The sequence below is a fragment of the Oncorhynchus masou genome, chromosome 27 (assembly GCF_036934945.1).
Source record: "Oncorhynchus masou masou isolate Uvic2021 chromosome 27, UVic_Omas_1.1, whole genome shotgun sequence".
Taxonomy (NCBI): Eukaryota; Metazoa; Chordata; class Actinopteri; order Salmoniformes; family Salmonidae; genus Oncorhynchus; species Oncorhynchus masou.
In genome coordinates, this window is record NC_088238.1 from 38,623,169 (window position 1) to 38,644,002 (window position 20,834).

The 20,834-nt window shown below is 41.4% G+C and overlaps 1 protein-coding gene across 1 annotated transcript in view; it reads right to left on the bottom strand.

The window, feature by feature from the left end:
- Positions 1–7,823: 7,823 nt before the first annotated feature.
- LOC135516103 (collagen alpha-5(IV) chain-like) overlaps positions 7,824–20,834 on the bottom strand; it is a 90,251-nt gene continuing 77,240 nt past the window's right edge. Inside the window, 10 exon segments of the mRNA XM_064940143.1 lie at positions 7,824–9,502; positions 9,727–9,899; positions 10,093–10,207; positions 10,347–10,524; positions 10,764–10,976; positions 15,742–15,840; positions 16,057–16,185; positions 16,363–16,434; positions 17,999–18,071; positions 18,260–18,393. Coding sequence (XP_064796215.1) covers positions 9,421–9,502; positions 9,727–9,899; positions 10,093–10,207; positions 10,347–10,524; positions 10,764–10,976; positions 15,742–15,840; positions 16,057–16,185; positions 16,363–16,434; positions 17,999–18,071; positions 18,260–18,393 — 1,268 coding nt within the window. The 3' untranslated portion in view covers positions 7,824–9,420.

A 20,834-nucleotide genomic window follows, 5' to 3' on the forward strand; every position in this document is an offset into this window, starting at 1 on the left:
ATGTAGATCCAGTGAACAATGTTATAATGTTGTTCATTTGTTGTTGATATACAGGCATTATAACCCCTACCTTGGATGATGGTATACAGTGTCGGGGTCCTGTTAGTACAGTGGCTATTATATTGTGAAGTGAATTCCATTAACTCAACTGCTTGAAACTGAATGAATCACACGTTCATGCATTGTTTTCTTATGAATAAACTTGATTGAATGGTAATAAAACAAAAAGATCACGTTCATGCATTCACACATTTAAGTCACACCATCAATAGAAAACAAATAAATCACACGGTCAACGCTTCATTCATGGCATTTATTACCCCTCATAAATTGGTATGCAGGGTGGCAGGGGGAATGGAGGTATGACGTATTTGTTTGTATGTGTGTGTACAGTTGAAGTCAGAATTTTACATACACTTAGGTTGGAGTCATTAAGACTTGTTCTTCAAGCGTGTGCGAGCAAGGAGGCCTACAAACCTGACTCAGTTACACCAGCTCTGTCAGGAGGAATGGGCCAAAATTCACCCAACTTATTGTGGGAAGCTTGTGGAAGGCTACCCGTAACGTTTGACCGAAGTTAAACGATTTAAAGGCAATGCTACCAAATACTAATTGAGTGTATGTAATCTTCTTTATTTTTACTCTGATTATATGTCGGGAATTGTGAAAAACTGAGTTAATGTAGTTGACTAAGGTGTATGTTAACTTTTGACTTCAACTGTGTGTGTGTGAGAGAGAGTGTGTGTGAAATAGGCTCTGTGTGGGGTTGGTATGGGGGGGTGGGGGGGTGGCAGGTGGCACTCTATCATGTGATTGGTAAAGTTTAATTACTACTGCTGTTAGCAGCGAGTGGCGCAGAAATGCACACACACACACACACACATAGAGGTAGCGGGTAGCCTCTGGGTCTCAGGAGATAAAGTATTTGTGGCTGACGTGAGTTTCAAAACAGTAATGCCTCGTGTCTCAGAGTGTGTGTGTGCTTTGAATTTAGCAGTTCATCAAGAGGAAAGGTTAAGGGTTTGTGTGTGTGTGTGTGTGTGTGTGTGTGTGTGTGTGTGTGTGTGTGTGTGTGTGTGTGTGTGTGTGTGTGTGTGTGTGTGTGTGTGTGTGTGTGTGTGTGTGTGTGTGTGTGTGTGTGTGTGTGTGTGACCAAAGGGTGGGTGTGTATATGTGTGTGACCAAAGGGTTCTTTGTGTGTGTGTGTGTGAAGACTTAAGTGTGTGTAAATTTCCTTGACGTGTCCATCACAGCCTTGACTCCACCTGTATGTGATTAATTCTCTCTGTAACCCCCACAGGAGCTGAATCTAATGAGAAAGACCTATATGGGATTCATTCACAATGGAACCATAGACATTTCATCACTAAACTATACCAGTGATCTTTCCTAGAACCTCTGGGTACAACTGTGGATACAAAACCAGCTGTCCCTCTTAGAACTGACTTCAGGGAGTGCTTTTTACTGCATGCAGTGTGTGTGTGTGTGTGTGTGTGTGTGTGTGTGTGTGTGTTTGGAATCCTCAAGCCTCTTACCTAAAGGTCCTAGACACCTTCACTCTTAGAAGAAAAGGTGAACCTTAAAGGGTTCTTTGGCTGTCCCGATAGCGGCACCCTTTAAAGAACCCACAGAAAGTTCTACCTGGAACCAAAAAGTGTTCTCCTATAGGGGCAAACGAAGAACCCTTTTGGAACCCTTTTTTTTCTAAGAGTTTATAAGTCCACACCACACTAGATTGACTGACCATTGACTCCTCAGATCCACATGACACAGAAGTGGGGAGACACTTATAGGTTAGATGTGGGCCAGCCCCCGGAGGATTGTGGGTGTATGTAGAGCCTTGGTTACACAATGTACAGTAGTTTGTGCTTTTCGTAATCGGATCAAGGACCAACCACAATTAGTTATTTTAATTGTTGACACACCCGTCTAAAAATGTGGGCACAATAAAGTAAACATTATCACAGCTCGTTTTGCTCATATTTACCAACGGTGCCAATATTAGTGTAGGGCACTGTATGTTGAATTGACGTTAGCTAATATGGTGACAACGATGTAGGCTGTGTGTAGTGGTTAAGGGTTATGATATGAAGGTTTGGCTTGGAAAGTTTTTTTTCCTGGTCACACACAGCTGATGTGTTATGCATTGAAGTCCCAAGTGAAGGGAAAAGGTAAGAGGAGGAGAGCTACAAGGAATTATTGTGTGTCATCAGGGGTGTTCTCATTCTGCAAATTCTGTTGAAAAACGTTTCTTAAATGAAAGCAAACGGAACGAAACCGGGATAAACATACGTGAATTTGTCCAACATAAACTCTCGTTTGCAACTGTTGGACTGATGATTACACCATAGATCTGCTAGATGCAGGCAAGAGTGTCCACGGCGGAATTGAATGTGTCAATGTCTGTTGCCTTGATTACTCAAATTTCTCTTGTACACTTTCATTCATAGGCTAGGTTGTAGCTACCTCGTGATGGGTATAGGGAAAATTAGTATCATGTAATAGCCTAAACCTATTGATATCGATGTTACATTGAGCTGGGTGAATGGAATATGAACGACAGTCATCCAATAATAGAAATAAGGCCATGCTGATATGCTGATAAAAAATTGCCTTCCCTCATCATCGACCACCACTGGATTTGATAAAGACTGCGAGCTGAAGCCAGAGTCTGGAAAGCACTTAATCTGAAGTAGATCTGAGGACATCAACCGTATAGTAGTTTGAAGTTTTAATGTCACATGCACAAGTATAGTGAAATACCTTTCTTGCAAGCTCTAACCCAACAATCCAGCAATCAATAACAATGTAATACTAAAAATATGGTTCCCACTGTGAAGCATGGAGGAGGAGGTGTGATGGTGTGGGTGTGCTTTGCTGGTGACACTGTCGTGATTTATTTAGAATTCAAGGCACACTTAACCAGCATGGCTACTACAGCATTCTGCAGCGATACGCCTGTCATTTGTTTTTCAACAGGACAATGACCCAACACACCTCCAGGCTGTGTAAGGTCTATTTGACCAAGAAGGATAGAGATGGGGTGGTGCATCAGATGACCTGGCCTCCACAATCACCCGACCTCAACCCAATTGAGATAGTTTGGGATGAGTTTGACCGCAGAGTGATGGAAAAGCAGACACAAGTGGGATGTCCTTCAAGACTGTTGGAAAAGCATTCCAGATTAAGCTGGTTGAGATAATGCTAAGAGTGTACTAAGCTGTCATCAAGGCAAAATCAAGGCAAATCTTATTTTGATTTGTTTAACACTTTTTTGGCTACTTGATTCCATATGTGTTATTTCATAGCAATGATGTACAATGTAGAAAATAATTTAAAAAATAAAGAAAAACCCTTGAATGAGTAGTTAAAAAAATAAAGAAAAACCCTTGAATGAGTAGGTGTGTTCAAACGTTTTACTGGTACTGTAAATATATTTTCCTTTATTATTTTCCACTAACTCTACCAACCCTCCCCTAATTGGAGTAAACTAATGAACAACAACACTTTGGATGTAAGTTTTTTTTTTTTACTTGTTTTGTACATAACGTTGCCTCTACCGTCTATTATGACTCAAAAATAACTTCTAGACATCAGGACTGCGATTACTCACCAAGGACTAGCAGAATCCTTTTTTTTCCTTTCATGACTCTGACGAGCCCGACGTGAAGAATATACTGCTTCCTCGGGAACAGGCCCCGATCCCTGTGATTTGCGTGAAGAGGAGGCGGAGTAAGAGGGGCCGAAGGGTGGGCTGCCTTCTGAGAATTCGTAGGTGATCGAATAAACCCGCACTTCCCTCCATTCTGCTAGTAAATGTGCAATCTTTGGAGAATAAAATCGCCAAGTTACGCGGAAGATTAAACTACCAACGGGACATAAAAACGATAATATCTTATGCTTCAAAGAGTCATGGCTGAACGACGACACTGTCAACATACAGCTGTCTGGTTAACAATGTACCGGCAGCATGGAACAGCGGCGTCTGGTAAGACAAGGTGAGGCGGACTATGTATTTTTCTAAACAGCAGCTGGTGCACGATATCTAAGGAAGTCTTGAGCTATTGCTCGCCTGATGTGTAGAGTATCTCATGATAAGCTGTAGACCACACTACCTACCGAGAGAGTTTTAATCTGTATTCTTCGTAGCTGTTTTACCAAGACAGGCACCAAGACAGCATTGAATGAGCTGTAGTCCGCCATAAGCAAACAAGAAAATGCTCACCCAGAGGCGGCACTCCTAGTAGCCGGGGACTTTAATACAGGGAAACTTAAATCCGTTTTAACAAATTTCTATCAGCATGTTAAATGTGCAACCAGAGGAAAAAGAGTTCTGGACCACCTATACTCTAAACACAAAGACGCATAAAACGCTCTCCCTCACCCAACACCCGTTCCCAATAACACTAAGGTGACCTGCCTAAATGACTAATGACCTGTAACATTGAAGTCAGTAGCCATGAAGTGCTTTGAAAGGCTGGTCATGGCTCACATCAACACCATCATCTCAGAAACCCTAGACCCACTCCATTTTGCATACCGCCCAACAGATCCACAGATGATGCAATCTCTATTGCACTCCACACTGTCCTTTCCCACCTGCACAAAAGGAACACCTATGTGAGAATGCTTTTCATTGACTACAGCTCAGCGTTCAACACCATAGTGCCCTCAAAGCTCATCAATAAGCCAAGGCCCTGGGACTAAATACCTCACTCTGCAACTGGATCTTGGACTTCCTGATGGGCCGCCCCCAGGTGGTAAGGGTAGGTAACAACACATCACCCATGTTGATCCTCAACACGGGCCCCTCAGGGGTGTGTGCTCAGTCCCCTCTTGTACTCCCTGACTGCACGGCCAGGCATGACTCCAACACCATCATTAAATTTGCCAATAACACAACAGTGGTAGGCCTGATCACCGACAACAACGAGACAGCCTATAGGAAGGAGGTCAGAGACCTGGCCATGTGGTGCCAGGACAACAACCTCTCCCTCAACATGATCAAGGCAAAGGAGATGATTGTGGACTACGGGAAAAAGAGGACCAAGCACGCTCCCATTCTCATCGACGGGGCTGCAGTGGAGCAGGTTGAGAGCTTCAAGTTCCCTGGTGTCCACATCACCAACAAAAGTAACATGATCCAAGCACACTAAGACAGTCGTGAAGAGGCCACGACAAAAACCTATTCCTCCTCATGAGACTGAAAAGGTTTGTCATGGGTCCTCAGATCCTCAAAAGGTTCTAGAGCTGCACCAATTAGAGCATCCTGACTGGTTGCATCACTACCTGGTATGGCAACTGCTCAGCCTCCGACCGCAAGGCACTACAGAGGGTAGTGCGTATGGCCCAGTACATCACTGGGGCCAAGCTTGCTGGCTGCCATCCAGGACCTCTATGCCAGGTGCTGTTAGAGGAAGGCCCTGAAAATTGTCAGACTCCAGTCACCCTAGTCATAGACTGTTCTCTTTGCTGTAGCATGCACGGCAAGAGGTACCAAAGCTCCAAGTCTAGGTCCAAGAGGCCTCTAAACAGCTTCTAACCCCAAGTCATAAGACTTCTGAACATCTAGTCAACTGGCTACCCAGACTATTTGCATTGCCTTACCACAGTATATTTTACATTAGTTATCTTGTAGTTATTAGTCCCACCTTTCAGCTCCATTCAACCCCTCCCATCAATCTCTTAACACCTTCCATGTTGGATTTCTATTTGTACCATATTGTTCAACTGTGCTGTGATGTTTCACACAATTCTGAAGATTGTAATTTTAAAGATGAACATTTTTGCTAAAAGTATTATTGATCGATTGACTATGACTTTTCAAATCACCCAGTTGTGCTACCTGCAGAGTTAGCTCAAGGTAAATGTTGTAGTTATTCAGCCATTCCTGAACTTGTGAACAAAAATAACATATGGACAGTACCAAAATAAATGATCTAATGACTCTGTCTCTTCGCAGCAAAATCTGCAGAGCTGGGAAGTTTGTATCCCCCATATATATATATATAACATTTTATTGGTTGCAAGAATTATGTATAATAATTTATATTGAAAAATTCTACGTTTTGAATCTGCCATCGTTTTGCATATCAGTTCATAAACCATGTGCCATGGAATCGGTACATCGAAAATCTCTTCCCAACTATTTTGCAATATATATGGCACTGCTTTCAATTTTTTGGTTGTTAAATGAAACTGCTATGGTTTTTTATTCATCGCAATTATCTTTAGCCAATTTTGGTCTTTAATGCAGGGCTGACAGACAAGTTCCTTAATTTTTCCCCTTTCCACTTGCCTCTTCCATTTTTGCGGTAATGCTGCAATTAGTTGATTGTAATTTTGGGTAGAGCAGATATCTCCATCTCCACCTCCACAGTTAACGCAACCCTATAAATCACTCCTTTCAATGGTGCCCTGCTCCTAAGAGCAAAGCAAGGAGAAGATCTTGACCCAAGTTGCATGACACGGAGCACCCGCTCCCTCTGGTCAGAAGAAACACAAACAAACATCACATGTCCACTACAGTTTACCTTCACTGATTCAACTGCACCAGTGGAGGCTGCTGAGGGGAGGACGGCTCATAATAACATCTGGACCGGAGCGAATGGAATGATATCATACAAAAACTGTGTGTTTTTTTATGTATTTGATACCATTCCACTGATTCTGCCCTAGTCATTGCCACGAGCCCGTCCTCCCCAATGAAGGTGCCACCGACCTCCTGTGAACTACACCCACCCTGAACTTTGTCACCCACCCTGAAACCACAAATGGATCCGCCAAAAGACAAGGCTCCAATTTTTCCCAAAATGTCACTCCTACTGGACCAAATTCTTCTTACTATCTACCTCGGACAGGGTATCGTCTGTTGAGTCTGAGCTTGCAGAAGGTTTGGCGGAGCAGTAATATCTGAACAATTACCTGCTTGCTTTCGAAATGGCCACTCCTTTCCACACGCCCAAACTATTACAGTAAAGCACTTAAGTGTTACCCAGAAAATATTTGATATTGATATAAAAACAATGTGGACCCCCTGGCCTAGGCAGAGAGCTCTGTAAATATTGTACATAATTTTGTTATTTTCATATTTTTTCGTCACATTTTTTAAATAATGTTTGGGGGTTGATCACTTACATCTCATGGTCTTGACTCTGACTTTCATCATTATTTTTGGCTTACGCCTATAGCTAGCTAGTTGGCAGTTTTGGATTCAAATAATGCAGCCCCTGCTTTATTGTTTAATCTGTCAGGAAGGAATTACAAAAAGTACTGCATGCTGTGTCCAGAGATGACAGAAGACGTTCAGGGACTGTTCTTAACTGCTGCCAAGATGTTGTGACTTCCCGTGTCCTTTTCAGCAGCTGTGGCATGACCCATTTAGGTGCTACATGTTCGGCAATGGATAACCAGTAGCTACGGAGAAGCAGGTCCTATGGAGAAACTGACCATCGATTCCCCCTCCGCCGAAGCTACACGGCCTTTCCAATCCAAACTGCCTCAACTCCCAGCCTTTCACCTGAAGCCTAATTGAGACATTCAATCTCAATACCATCTCAATTTACATTTGTTTGTTTTTCTTTTCATTGGGTTTGAGATGATTTTCTGTAATACAAGTTAAAAGCATTATTATTATATAATATCCCTAGTCGTTGTGTCATAGTCAATGTCTCCTTGAAGCTTGGCTCTGTAGGATTCAAGTTTATTATGTAAGCTGCAGGCATGTTGATAAGACAATGCACAGAAACACATTAGTCAAAGTACTGGAACAGAGCACTTAAGTGTGCACTTCCAAGTTAGGGGAGAAACGTTTCCACACAAAACGATGGACATGGGGTTTATTTTTCAGTCTTAAAAGTTTATAACAACTTCTGGATAACATAACATAAAAAATAAAATAAAAAACAGATTTTTTTAAATGAATAAATGTCACCCCATGATGACATTACAAATTAAAAATAAGATTTGAAAAACAACATCACAGGAAGAATTTTCCCCCCACAGCTCTCCTCGTTGACCGTAGAATAGAAAAAGAAAGAATAGAACAAATTCTATTTGATTCTATTCTCGCAGTACGTAACATTACATGCATACCTACCACACGCTAGTTCATAGTGGGACAACCTAGACCAGTGTTAAGATGTGAATTCATATCAATAATATACATTTTCAGGAGTGGATTTTATTATCAACCTGTTATGGCATGAAATCGGGTGATTTTCTAACCCCCCATTTAACTATTGAACAATAGATTACTAGTAGAAATCAAATACAAAAGCTTGAGTGATTGGCATTATCATACACAGTACATGATCATAATAGGATAGGGTTTTTGATTGGTTGGCAGGGAAACTCTGTTTACTCGGTTTCGTTGTCATGCCAATAGTTTTGTGAAATGTGGAAAAAAAATTACCTTTTGGAGATAAAAATAATGAATGATGGAAAATAAACTCCCGCCCGCAGCCAAAGTGTATATACTTTTTATTTATTTTATTATATATATATATATATATATATATATATATATATATATATAAAAAAATACTGTTTCATTTCTAGATGTACAATATCTGAATGAGTGTGTGTATATGTGAGCGAGTGAAAGCATGAGTGTGTGAATGAGTGCATGAATCAATTAAATGAGTGAAGACGAGTGAACAAACAGAATCAACCCAGAAATTCATAATATAGCTAAGTACCTGTTTTATGTCTTACAACTATAAAGGTGTTTTACATAATATACACATTTAATTACTTACAAAAAGAGAAACGAGGCCTAGAGTTAACAGGCTGGGAGAGACAGCAGTGTTAGTACCACCAAAGAGAAAAAACGAGATAAAAAGAAAGAATAACAGAAAGATTTAATAAAAATGAAAACCTAGAAAAACGCAGTCTCGCTAAGAAAGCTCATCAGTGCATCTCTTCTCTTTGATGTTCCGACGTCAAAGTGCCGATTTGGTAACACGGAGACAACTCCACTCATTTGTAAAACACAAAAAGAAAAAAAAGAAAAAATGAAAGAAAAAATCTGTCTAAAAATGAAATGTTTGTACCACCCTCTGTACTGTACTGAAAATCTAAATATATATTTTTTCTTGTTGTTGAAACAAAATAATAATTTTGAAAAGATAAAAATAAAATGCACTTTTGCCACACAAGGCACCTTTCATGTTTTTTTTGTGTTTCTTTTTGACGTACTTGAGGTATTAAAAAAGAAGAAAAGACTAAATAGATTCATTTTTTCAACGTTTTTTTCTTTTGTTGCTGTGTTGCACAGTAGCACCATTTAAGTTGTTGTTTCCGGAAGACAATACACCATTGGAATTCCACCTTGTCACGGAGACATCCTCATCACCACCCCTCCGCCGCCGCCGCCATGTTCGTTGTCGGTTGTCCCCAGCAACGGTTGCCGCTGTGCTGTTACGTCCTCTTCATACAGACCACACAGCGGCTGACACGCGTCCGCAGGTTACCTGCTTTCAGCGTCTCCGACTGTGGCTTCCTGTTAGGGGTCAGGGGTTAGAGGTCAGGGTTTGGCATCACTGAATGGGCACCCGGATCTTTACATTTTATATGAAAACTACCCATCTCAAGCAAATAACTACATTATCTAATGCTTTCAGTGTAATTTCTCATTACTCAGGATCAAACAACCAATCAATTATTCAATAAATCAATTACTGAGGGGAAAAAACCCATCATAATCTCTGCAACATTCTCTCGTACCTGAACATTTCTGATTGGTCGACGGTGGCCAGCCAGAAGCTGTAGGAGTTGCCGTAGTAGTTGCAGGTTCCCCGACCGTGGCACTCGATGAAGGGAGCGCTCCGGAATTCCTCTAGACAGGAGCCAGGGGAGGCCAGAGCCTGACCCGAACCCTCAGCACCAGCACTAGTGTGCTGTTATAAAAAGAGAGAGGGAGGAAGGGAGGGAAAGGAGGAGGGGAGTGGGAGGGATTGGTGGAGAAAGGTAAATGTGTGTGTTCATATGGTGGCTTAAACACACTTAAAATGTCAAACTTGATTCGTGTGTGTGTGTGTGTGTGTGTGTGTGTGTGTGTGTGTGTGTGTGTGTGTGTGTGTGTGTGTGTACCATCATGAAGGAATAGCCGATCCACAGTGGTTCCCAGTAGCTGGGGCAGGTGGGGATCTGAATGGTCTGACTGTGTACAGCTATCACCATAGCAGGGGCCTCACACACTGCACACCTAAAACACACACACACACACACACACAGATGAGTGGTTAAATACACACACTCAGACATGATAAAATCACAGTCCCCTATTGTATCTCGTCTCTTCTATATGCCCTCCATCCCTTCCCCCTCCCTTCATCCCTCTCTACCTGCTGATGTAAGGTTTGATGCCCTCTCCGGTGATGGGGGCCATAGTCATGGGCATAGGCGTGGGTGTGGACAGCCAATAGGAGTAGTCGTTACGGGAGGCAAAGTTACACACGTTGTTGATGTTACAGAACATGAATGGCATGGTGCTGAACCGACGCAGGCAACTACCAGCAGTTCCTAGAGAGAGGGAGTAGAGGAAAGAGGGGCGAGAGGATGGGGAGAGATGAAGGGGAGGAGGGATGGGCGAGAGGATGGGGAGAAGAGATAGGGAGAGGAGAGGAGAGTTTAATAATTTGTTTGGATGATTTTCCAGCTTTGAACTATTTCCTATGTGTGTGTGTGTGTGCAACCACGCATGTGTGTGCATGCGTCTTTGTGTCCCAGCTTGTATATATAACTCCAGTCTCCATCCTTACCCAGGTCCTGACCGTGTGCCCTCTCGTTGCCCTGTACGTAGAGCAGAGAGTAGCCGTCGTAGATGAGGCTGGTGCCCTCTGGGCAGAGGGGGACGTCCTCGCCCTGGCTGTGTCTGGTGATCAGGAAGCCGTGCGCCACAGAGGCAGATCCAGATGGACCTGGGGGGCCCTGCAGGCCATCTGAACCAGGGGGACCGGGATATCCACGCTCACCTGGGAACAGGGGATAGAAGGGATAAAAGACAAAGCATGGGGAACCATTAATTGATTACACCAATACCTCAGGCAGAGTAAAGTTCTTGGCAGAATAAGATGTGCTATAACGATCAGTATAATCAGTAAGATGTCCTACAATGATCAGTAAGATGTGCTACAATGATCAGTATAATTAGTAAGATGTCCTACAATGATCAGTATAATGAGTAAGATTTCCTACAGTAAGATGTTCTACAATGATCAGTAAGATGTAGTACAATGATCAGTATAATCAGTAAGATGTCCTACAATGATCAGTAAGATGTTCTACAATGATCAGTATAATCAGTAAGATGTCCTACAATGATCAGTATAATCAGTAAGATGTGCTACAATGATCAGTATAATCAGTAAGATGTCCTACAGTGATCAGTATAATCAGTAAGATGTCCTACAATGATCAGTATAATCAGTAAGATGTCCTACAATGATCAGTATAATCAGTAAGATGTCCTACAATGATCAGTAAAGACTCGTTCACACTACAGGCCTTAATGCTCCACTAAAAAATACAAAAACGGATTAAAATGTAGCATGCAATTTATTATGTGACTTGTTAAGCACATTTTTACTCCTGAACTTATTTAGGCTTGCCATAACAAAGGGGCGAAATACTTACTGACTCAAGACATTTCAGATATTAATTTTTTACTCATTTGTAAAAAATATAATCTTAAAACAAAGTTCCACTTTGACATTATGGGTTATTGTGTGTAGGCCAGTGACACAAAATCTAAATGTAATCCATTTTTAATTCAGGCTGTAACACAATTTTAAAAAAGTCAAGGATGTGAATACTTTCTGAAGGCACTGTACCTGCTGAACAATATATTTTATTTTAATAATAATTGATTGGATTTATATAGTGCTTTTCTACCAACTGAGGTACTCAAAACACTTTACATAGTAGAGGTAAACTCACCTCATCCACCACAAATGTGTAGCACCCACCTGGGTGATACACAGCAACCATTTTTGTGCCAGAACACTCACCACACATCAGCTGGATAGGTGAGGGGTGATATACAGTACCAGTCAAAGGTTTGGACACATCTACTCATTCAATGTTTTTTCTTTATTTTGACTATTTTCTACATTGTAAAATAATAGTGAAGACATCAAAACTAGGAAATAACACATATGGAATCATGTAGTAACCAAAAAAGTGTTAATCAAATATTTTATAGTTGAGATTCTTCAAAGTAGCCACCCTTTGCCTTGATGACAGCTTTGCATTCTCTCAAACAGCTTCATGAGGTAGTCACCTGGAATGCATTTCAACTAACAGGTGTGCCTTGTTAAAAGTTCATTTCTGGCATTTCTTTCCAACCTGATGCATTTCAGCCAATCAGTTTTGTCGTGACAAGGTAGGTACACAGAGCATAGCCTTATTTGGTAAAAGACCAAGTCCATATTATGGCAAGAACAGTTCAAATAAGCAAAGAGAAACAACAGTCTATCATTACTTTAAAACAAGAAGGTCAGTGAAAATTTCAAGAACTGAAAGTTTCTTCAAGTGCAGTCGCAAAAACCATCAAGCACTATGATGAAGCTGGCTGTCATGAGGACCACTGTAACGATGTGCTCTAAGAGTTGGGAAGCAAGTTCAGGGAGTGAGTGTTTTAACTTCTTCGATATAGGGGGCGCTCTTTTAATTTTTGGATAAGAAAACGTTCCCGTTTTAAACAAGATATTTTGTCACGAAAAGATGCTTGACTATGCATATAATTGCTTTGGAAAGAAAACACTCTGACGTTTCCAAAACTGCAAAGATATTGTCTGTGAGTGCCCCAGAACTAATGCTACAGGCAAAACCAAGATGAAATTTCATACAGGAAATGCCCCAGATTTTGAATGCACTGTGTTCCAATGTCTCCTTATATGGCTGTGAATGCGCCAGGAATGAGCCTACACTTTCTGTCGTTTCCCCAAGGTGTCTGCAGCATTGTGACGTATTTGTAGGTATATCATTGGAAGATTGACCATAAGAGACTACATTTACCAGGTGTCCGCTTGGTGTCCTCCGTCAAAATTAGTGCGCAATCTCCAGCTGCGTCCACTTTTCCATTAGGTTCAGAGGAGAAAGGCAACTGCCACGAATGATTTATCATCAAATAGATATGTGAAAAACACCTTGAGGATGATTCTAAACAACGTTTGCCATGTTTCTGTCGATATTATGGAGTTAATTTGGAAAAAAGTTTGGCGTTGTAGTGAATGAATTTTCGCTTTTTTTTCTTAGCCAAAAGTGATGAACAAGACGGAGCGATTTTTCCTACACAAATAATATTTTTGGAAAAAATGAACATTTGCTATCTAACTGAGAGTCTCCTCATTGAAAACATCCGAAGTTCTTCAAAGGTAAATGATTTTATTTTAATGCTTTTCTTGTTTTTGTGAAAATGTTGCCTGCTGAATGCTAGGCTTAATGCTATGCTAGGCTATCAATACTCTTACACAAATGCTTGTGTAGCTTTGGTTGAAAAGCATATTTTGAAAATCTGAGATGACAGTATTGTTAACAAAAGGCTAAGCTTGTGTTTCAAAGTATTTATTTAGTTTCATTTGCGATTTTCATGAATAGAAAAAGTTGCGTTACGCTAATGCGTTATAGTTGATGTATTTTTCTGTCGATTTCTCAGCCAAGCAGGATGAACAAACGTGATGTTTTTCGCCTACATTGGAAAAAAGGAACATTTGCTATCTAACTGGGAGTCTCCTGAGTGAAAGCATCTGAAGTTTTTCAAAGGTAAATTATTTAATTTGGTTGCTTTTCTTATTTTTGTGAAAATATTGCCTGCTGCCAGCACAGCCTAGCATAGCATTATGCCATGCTAAACTTACACAAATGCTTGTCTAGCGTTGGCTGTAATGCATATTTTGAAAATCTGAGATGACAGTGTTGTTAACAAAAGGCTAAGCTTGTGTTTGAATATATTTATTTCATTTCATTTGCGATTTTCATGAATAGCAAACGTTGAGTTATGGTAATGCGCTTGAGGCTATGATTACGCTCCCGGATACGGGATTGCTCGTCGCCAGAGGTTAAACAATGCCACTTTATATAATGTTTACATACCCTACATTACTCATCTCATATGCATATACTGTACTCTATACCATCTACTGCATCTTACCTATGCCATTCGGCCATCACTCATTCATATATTTTTATGTACATATTCTTATTCATTCCTTTACACTTGTGTGTATAAGGTAGTTGTAGTGAAATTGTTAGGTTAGATTACTTGTTAGTATTACTGCATGGTCGGAACTAGAAGCACAAGCATTTTGCTACACTCGCATTAACGTCTGCTAACCATGTGTATGTGACAAATAACCTTTGATTTGATTTGAAGAAGTGCTATAATGATATTGTATGTGTCGATATTAAAAATGGTTCCAACATGAAGGAACATTTGGCCAAATTATGGTTTTCTCTGACAGATCTGGGTTAAAATGTGAAACACACTATATGACCAAAAGTATGTAGACGCCTGCTTGTCGAACATCTCATTCCAAAATAATGGGCATTTACATGGAGTTGGTCCCCCCGTTGCTGCTTAACCGCCTATACTCTTCCACTAGATGTTGAAACATTGCTGTGGGGACTGGCTTCCATTCAGTCATAAGAGCATTAGTGAGGAAGGGCACTGATTTTGGGCGATTAGGCCTGGTTCGCAGTCGTCATTCCAATTCATTCCAAAGGTATTCGATGGGGTTGAGGTCAGGGCTTTGTGCAGGCCAGTCATGTTCTTCCACACTGACAAACCACTTCTGTATGAACCTCGCTTTGCGCACAGGGGCATTGTCATGCTGAAACAGGAAAGGGCCCCAAACTGTTACTACAAAGTTCCAGAGTCCAGAGTCCAATGCTGGCGAGTCTTAAACAACTCCAGCTGAACACTTGGCATTGCGAATGGTTGGCTGCTCGGCCATGGAAACCCATTTCATGAAGCTCCTGACGAACAGTTCTTGTGCTGACTTTGCTTCCAGAGGCAGTTTGGAACTCGGTAGTGAGTGTTGTAACCGAGGACAGATAATTTTTTACACGCTATGCACTTCAGCACTCAGCGGTCTCATTCAGTGAGCTTGTGTGACCTACCAATTCACAGCTGAGCCGTTGTTGCTCCTAGCCGTTTCCACTTCGCAATAACAGCACTTGACCGGGGCAGTTCTAGCAGAGCAGAAATCTGATGAACTGACTTGTTGCAAAGGTGGCATCCTATGTCAGTGTCAAGTTGAAAGTCACTGATCTCTTCAGTAAGGCCATTCCACTGCCAATGTTTGTTTATGGAGATTGCGTGGCTGTGTGCTCGGTTTTATACACCTGTCAGCAACGGGTGTGGCTGAAATAGCTGAATCCTCTAAATTTGAAGGAGTGTCCACATGCTTTTGTATATATAGTGTACTTTTCTAATACTTGATTTTGGTTTGGCAGGTACAATGGACCCAATGAAATAGTCCCAAAAGTGCAAAGTCATGGCTAAATCAAAGGCACCTCAATGTATTTGACTAAGGTCTGTCTTAGGACTCAATCTTGTTTGTCCTGTCAATTAACTCACTGAACTAAATGAACAATACTATATCTAAGTTGACTTGATTTGAGTTTATTTTACACTTCTAGAGCTACGTATTGTAATGACTATTGACTAATACTATATGACTACTAACTGATATACACAATGGAAGGTTAGGTCTGTGTAAGAGAGATTTGAATTACCTGGCTGTCCGGCTGGTCCTGGGTCTCCCTTGCGGCCGGAGGCCCCACTGAATCCTGGGGGTCCCTCAGGACCGGAGTCTCCTGGCTGACCGGGCTGACCTGGAACAGACCAGAGGACTCATCAGTGACCTTATATACCTCCCAAGTGGAAATCTCTCTTCGCTAGCTCTAGTAACTAGCTAAAGACAACGAACTGCAGGTAACTGCAGCTTCAAGCATCCTCTGGTAAGTATTAAGCTAATTGTAATTAACTTTATGAACTGAATATAAAACTCTCCTATGGCAAGCAGACACTGGGTGTGACAGTCCACTGACCTGAGAGTCCCTCCAGCCCGGGGGGTCCTGTGGCACCACGGCCGCCTGGTAGACCTGAAGGGCCGGGAGAGCCACGCTCTCCCTTCAGCACGATGGGGGCTGGAGCAAAACCTGGGTCACCTGGGGGTCCTGAGATCAAAGATGACAACGAGAGAGGTTTCAGAGAAGAGGAGCGGGGTACACCAGAGATGGCAGTCAGAGTTTTTGGGATTGTGTGTAGGTGTTTGGCAGGGCGTGTCTATGTGTGTGTGTGTGGGTGTGTGTGTGTGTGTGTCTGCTCAGAGGGGATGAGGGGTGAAGACTCACCAGCAGGGCCACCATCTCCGGGGTCTCCAGGGAGACCAGATGGTCCAGGGATTCCAGAATCTCCCTTTGGTCCTGGGGTAGAGGGGGAGAGATGTAGAGAGAGGGGGAGAGAGGAAGGGAGTAGTGAGAGAGGTGGAGGGGAAGGGAAATAAGGGAGATGAGGGAATATTGTCATGATGGGACATTTACATATACCAGTGGTCACAAACCTTTTCAAAATTCAAGCCGAGAACTACCACTCAGATTGTTATTGTATTTTTACATGACTTAAAAAACTTAAGTCTAACATTAACCAATTAAAAACAGTTTTGCAGAAATTATGTGTGTGCAATAGGCTATAGGCCCAATACGTTATCATTGTATATTGGCTACACTTGAATTGCCCTGCCAATATTGTTCTTCTCAGACCATTTTGAAATTTTATTTACACGTTCTAGGTATATGATCACACAGGTAATATATAATTTGTTGTATTATTTGTGAGGCGCAGCTGAGTGAGCATAATAATATACTTTTTTTCTTATGGGACAGATGGCCTGCATCTGATGTCACAAAAAGTCTCTGCATATAATTGAGGGAGGAGCACTCGTCCCAGAAATCAAATATCTTTGTGCCTCCCTCTGCTGAGAAAAAGGACTTGGCATCCAGGAAATGACAAGGAGTCTTCCAACTAATGGTGAATCTTTATTCGAACTGCATTATTTCTGCCTCATGCACCAATTCATGATGTTAGTCCTATGACCAGAAAAGTCACCTGCCAGTATTTTCCATGGGGCATTAAAAAAGCAAGATACAACTGCATGTCAATAATAACAAAAAAACGCAAGGATTGATTCCAAACACTTCACTGTACTCATTAATCCGGAAAAAGTTTCAGCTGAGGTGCTGGTTGTAGGGTGAGTGGAAGTAGGAAGAACGCACATTTTATGGCTTACAAAAGTGTTGAACAAAAACATGAAGCTCTTCAAAGGTAAATGATTTTATTTATTTGAGTTATCTGGCTTTTGTGAAACACAAACTTACTTATGAAAACATCAGCTCTTCGCTGTATTTGTTGAGTCTCTCTCTAGTCATGGTTTTGAAAGTCTTGAAATCCTATTATCAAATCCCGGATCCGGGATGCATTCTAGGCATGACACAGTGATCTGATGGTCATCTGATTGGCCAGTGGTAGGCCTAACTAATGGTACAACTGCATTATTTCTGCCTCATGCTAATTCATGATGACCCCAGAGAAAGTGAAATATTCCTCGGTATTAAAAAAGATACGGGGTTCTAAACACTTCACTGTACACATGAAATGGTTCAAGATGTAAACACTTTGCCTTATCGGTACTAGGGCTGCTGAATCACAACTTAAACACAAACTTAACATCCAATTCATTGTCTCTCTCTTGTCATGGTTTTGAAAGTCTTTTTATTATTTTTGCATTTAAATGATCTGATATCTGATTGGCCAGTGGTAGGCCTAGGAATGGTGATCCCCTTGACCTTCAGACACATGAAATGGTTCAAGATGTAAACACTTTGCCTTATCGGTATGGGCTGAATCGACCTAACACCAATGGTGATTTTTTTAAATCGATCAACTAGGAATGGTGATCGACTAGGAATGGGAATGTTATTCCTGACTGACCTGGGAATCCGGGAACTCCAGGCAGTCCGATGTCTCCCTTCAACCCTTTGGCACCAGGAAGGCCAGCATTACCCTGGTCACATGATAGGAGAGAGGTCAGGGGTCATGTAATATCCCAATCCCAGATGGAATTTTTAATTTACTTCATACAATCCCAAACCAGCCCATAGCCCCTATGCCCCAAGTAAGTGTCCATATTTGACACATCCTGCTATCAATGGGGGAAGGTGATCCAAGGACCTAAGTTGACTGGTTCCTTACCGGGAATCCGGGCGATCCGAAATCTCCCTTCGCTCCGGGGAAACCAGGCGATCCAGGAATTCCAGAAATTCCCTTCTCACCTTTGGTCCCTCCGCTGCCGACAGGGCCACGGGGACCTTCGGAGCCAGGAGGACCTTCACACGAATAGTTAAAATGTTAGAGGTCAGAGTTAACACTCATCTCAACCTGACATTATAACAAATAACAATAATAATAACCATAGAGATAAAACTAGATCCAGTTGATCTATCTCCATGGTTACTGTATAACACTAACATCAACAATCAACATAGCATAAAACTGCATGCGTACATACAACTATTTAAAAACAGCAAAAATACAGTATAAAGGAGGAGACTTGAGTGTGTGTTCAAGTGTGTTTTGTGTATTGCGGGGTGTACAGTGTCTGTGCAGGCTAGAGTCTTTTGTTAGGCTTCACAACCCATCCTGAAAAGTAAAATGTGGTTAACAAATCATCAACAATGGTTAAGTTGTAACCAAATCAACAAAATGCTAGCCTGAGTGCCAGTCTGTTTGTGCTACCATGCTAACAATGACAGCAACGAGTTGGCAAGAGCACAAACGGATCTGGGACCAGGCCAAACAAAATGTACACAGATCAGTTTCATCACAACAGAACAACAAAGGTCATCATCATCATCAAACCATTGATTCTAACCTGGAGGACCTAGGTATCCCAGAATTCCGGGAATAGCAGAGCCGGTGCGGCAGAATGTGAAGGGTTTAAAACAAGAGGCAAGAGTTAGCATAGATAGATACACCATCAGGCTAACGTCTGACACAACCAAACCTCAGGGCAAACCATATGTTATGTTTGTGAATCAATATTGTTATTTCATTTAAATTAATACCTGTTTGGGATTTGGCTATGTACATATAAGATACAGTGAACTTATTTCTAAAAGCTAAATAGTGCTAGTTCTTACATATGTGAAGTTAATGGAAAAAATGCTAACAACTTATTATCTTTAAACTACATGCTAAATTCATGCTTATCAACTACATTTTCAAGACATTTGTCAATTCCAAGTTGAACAGAATGACAATGACTGTTTTTAGTGTTAGAGGTTTGTCTGTCAGCTAACCAATAATTCATTCATAAGAAATAGTTTCTGGTAAAAAAAAAGGTATTGATTATTGAAAGATGTATGTTACCACATACTGTACATTCTAAAACATGCCAAAATAATTTCAAGCAAAAGTTCAAATCATTTTAGTTATGGTTATTTGACCAGTGTGACTACTCAATCAGAAGAAAAGTGAGATTAGCAGGAGTAAAAAAGGAAGGATAAGAAAATTAAGGGAAGAAAATAATTAATAAATACTAAATCCAAGATCCAAGATCAATCAGCAACACAGTGAGGTTAAGGGTTCTAGATTTGTATTCTAGACCAGGAGAACATGCAGTAGAACAGATGCTTGTGTACTGGAACTCTGACCTTCGGGACCTGGGTACGGACGAACGTGTCATCAGAGGGGGAGGGGCCACACCACAGGGGGTGGAGCCAAGACACAGGAAACAGGAAGTACATGTCATACCATCGCTCTCATCCCCCCCACAACTGGAGATGACGCCTATCCTGGCACAGAGCTGGGCTAGTAGTACTGGGCTCAATACAGCTTTCTATAATATACTATATATGTACATCTACACTGAGTATACAAATGCTCTTTCCATGACATAGACTGACCAGGTGAATCCAGGTGAAAGCTATGATCCCTTATTGATGTCACTTGTTAAAAGCACTTCAATCATTGTACAATTTAGAGATGGATTGTGTATGTGTGCCATTCAGAGGGTGAATGGTCAAAACAAATATGTAAGTGCCTTTGAAAGGGGTATGGTAGTAGATGCCAGGCACACTGGTTTATGTCAAGAACTGCAACGCTGTACATCCAGCCAACTTGACACATCTGTGGGAGGCATTGGAGTCAACATGTGCCGGCATCCCTGTGGAACGCTTTCGACACCTTGTAGAGTCCATGCCCAGACATATTGAGGCAGTTCTGAGGGCAAAGGGAAGGTGGAAGGTGTTCCTAATGTTTGGTATAATCAGTGTATTCATAGATCTCAAATGTAAGAGACACTTTTGGGAGATATTTTGAGAATCAAGATCTTACTTAAAGTTCAGCGCAAGTGATGTGAGGAAATCGATTTAGAGGATGGCATGTCAAATTTAGAGATTTAGAGCAGGGGTGTCAAACTTTTTTTTTAATGTAATTTTTTAAATATATATTATTTTGGCAGGGGGGGGGTTGGGGGGAGAACAAACTCAATATAAAGTTACTGAAACCAAATCAAAACTGTGTTGAAATTATAATGGACCTGCATTCATATAGTTGTTGATGGTGTACAGCTCACTAACAATAACCAAAATGAAAGCTAGAAAGTCGGGGAGCACTGAAAATGTAAAAAAACAATGGACAGAGGACTACATTTTTTTGCAAATTTTTACTGCGAGAAATTATTACTGGTCTTCAGTGCGGCCCTCAGGACCTCAAGACCGAATGGGGCACCAGGTCATAGTTAGTTTGACACCACCTGGTATAGAGG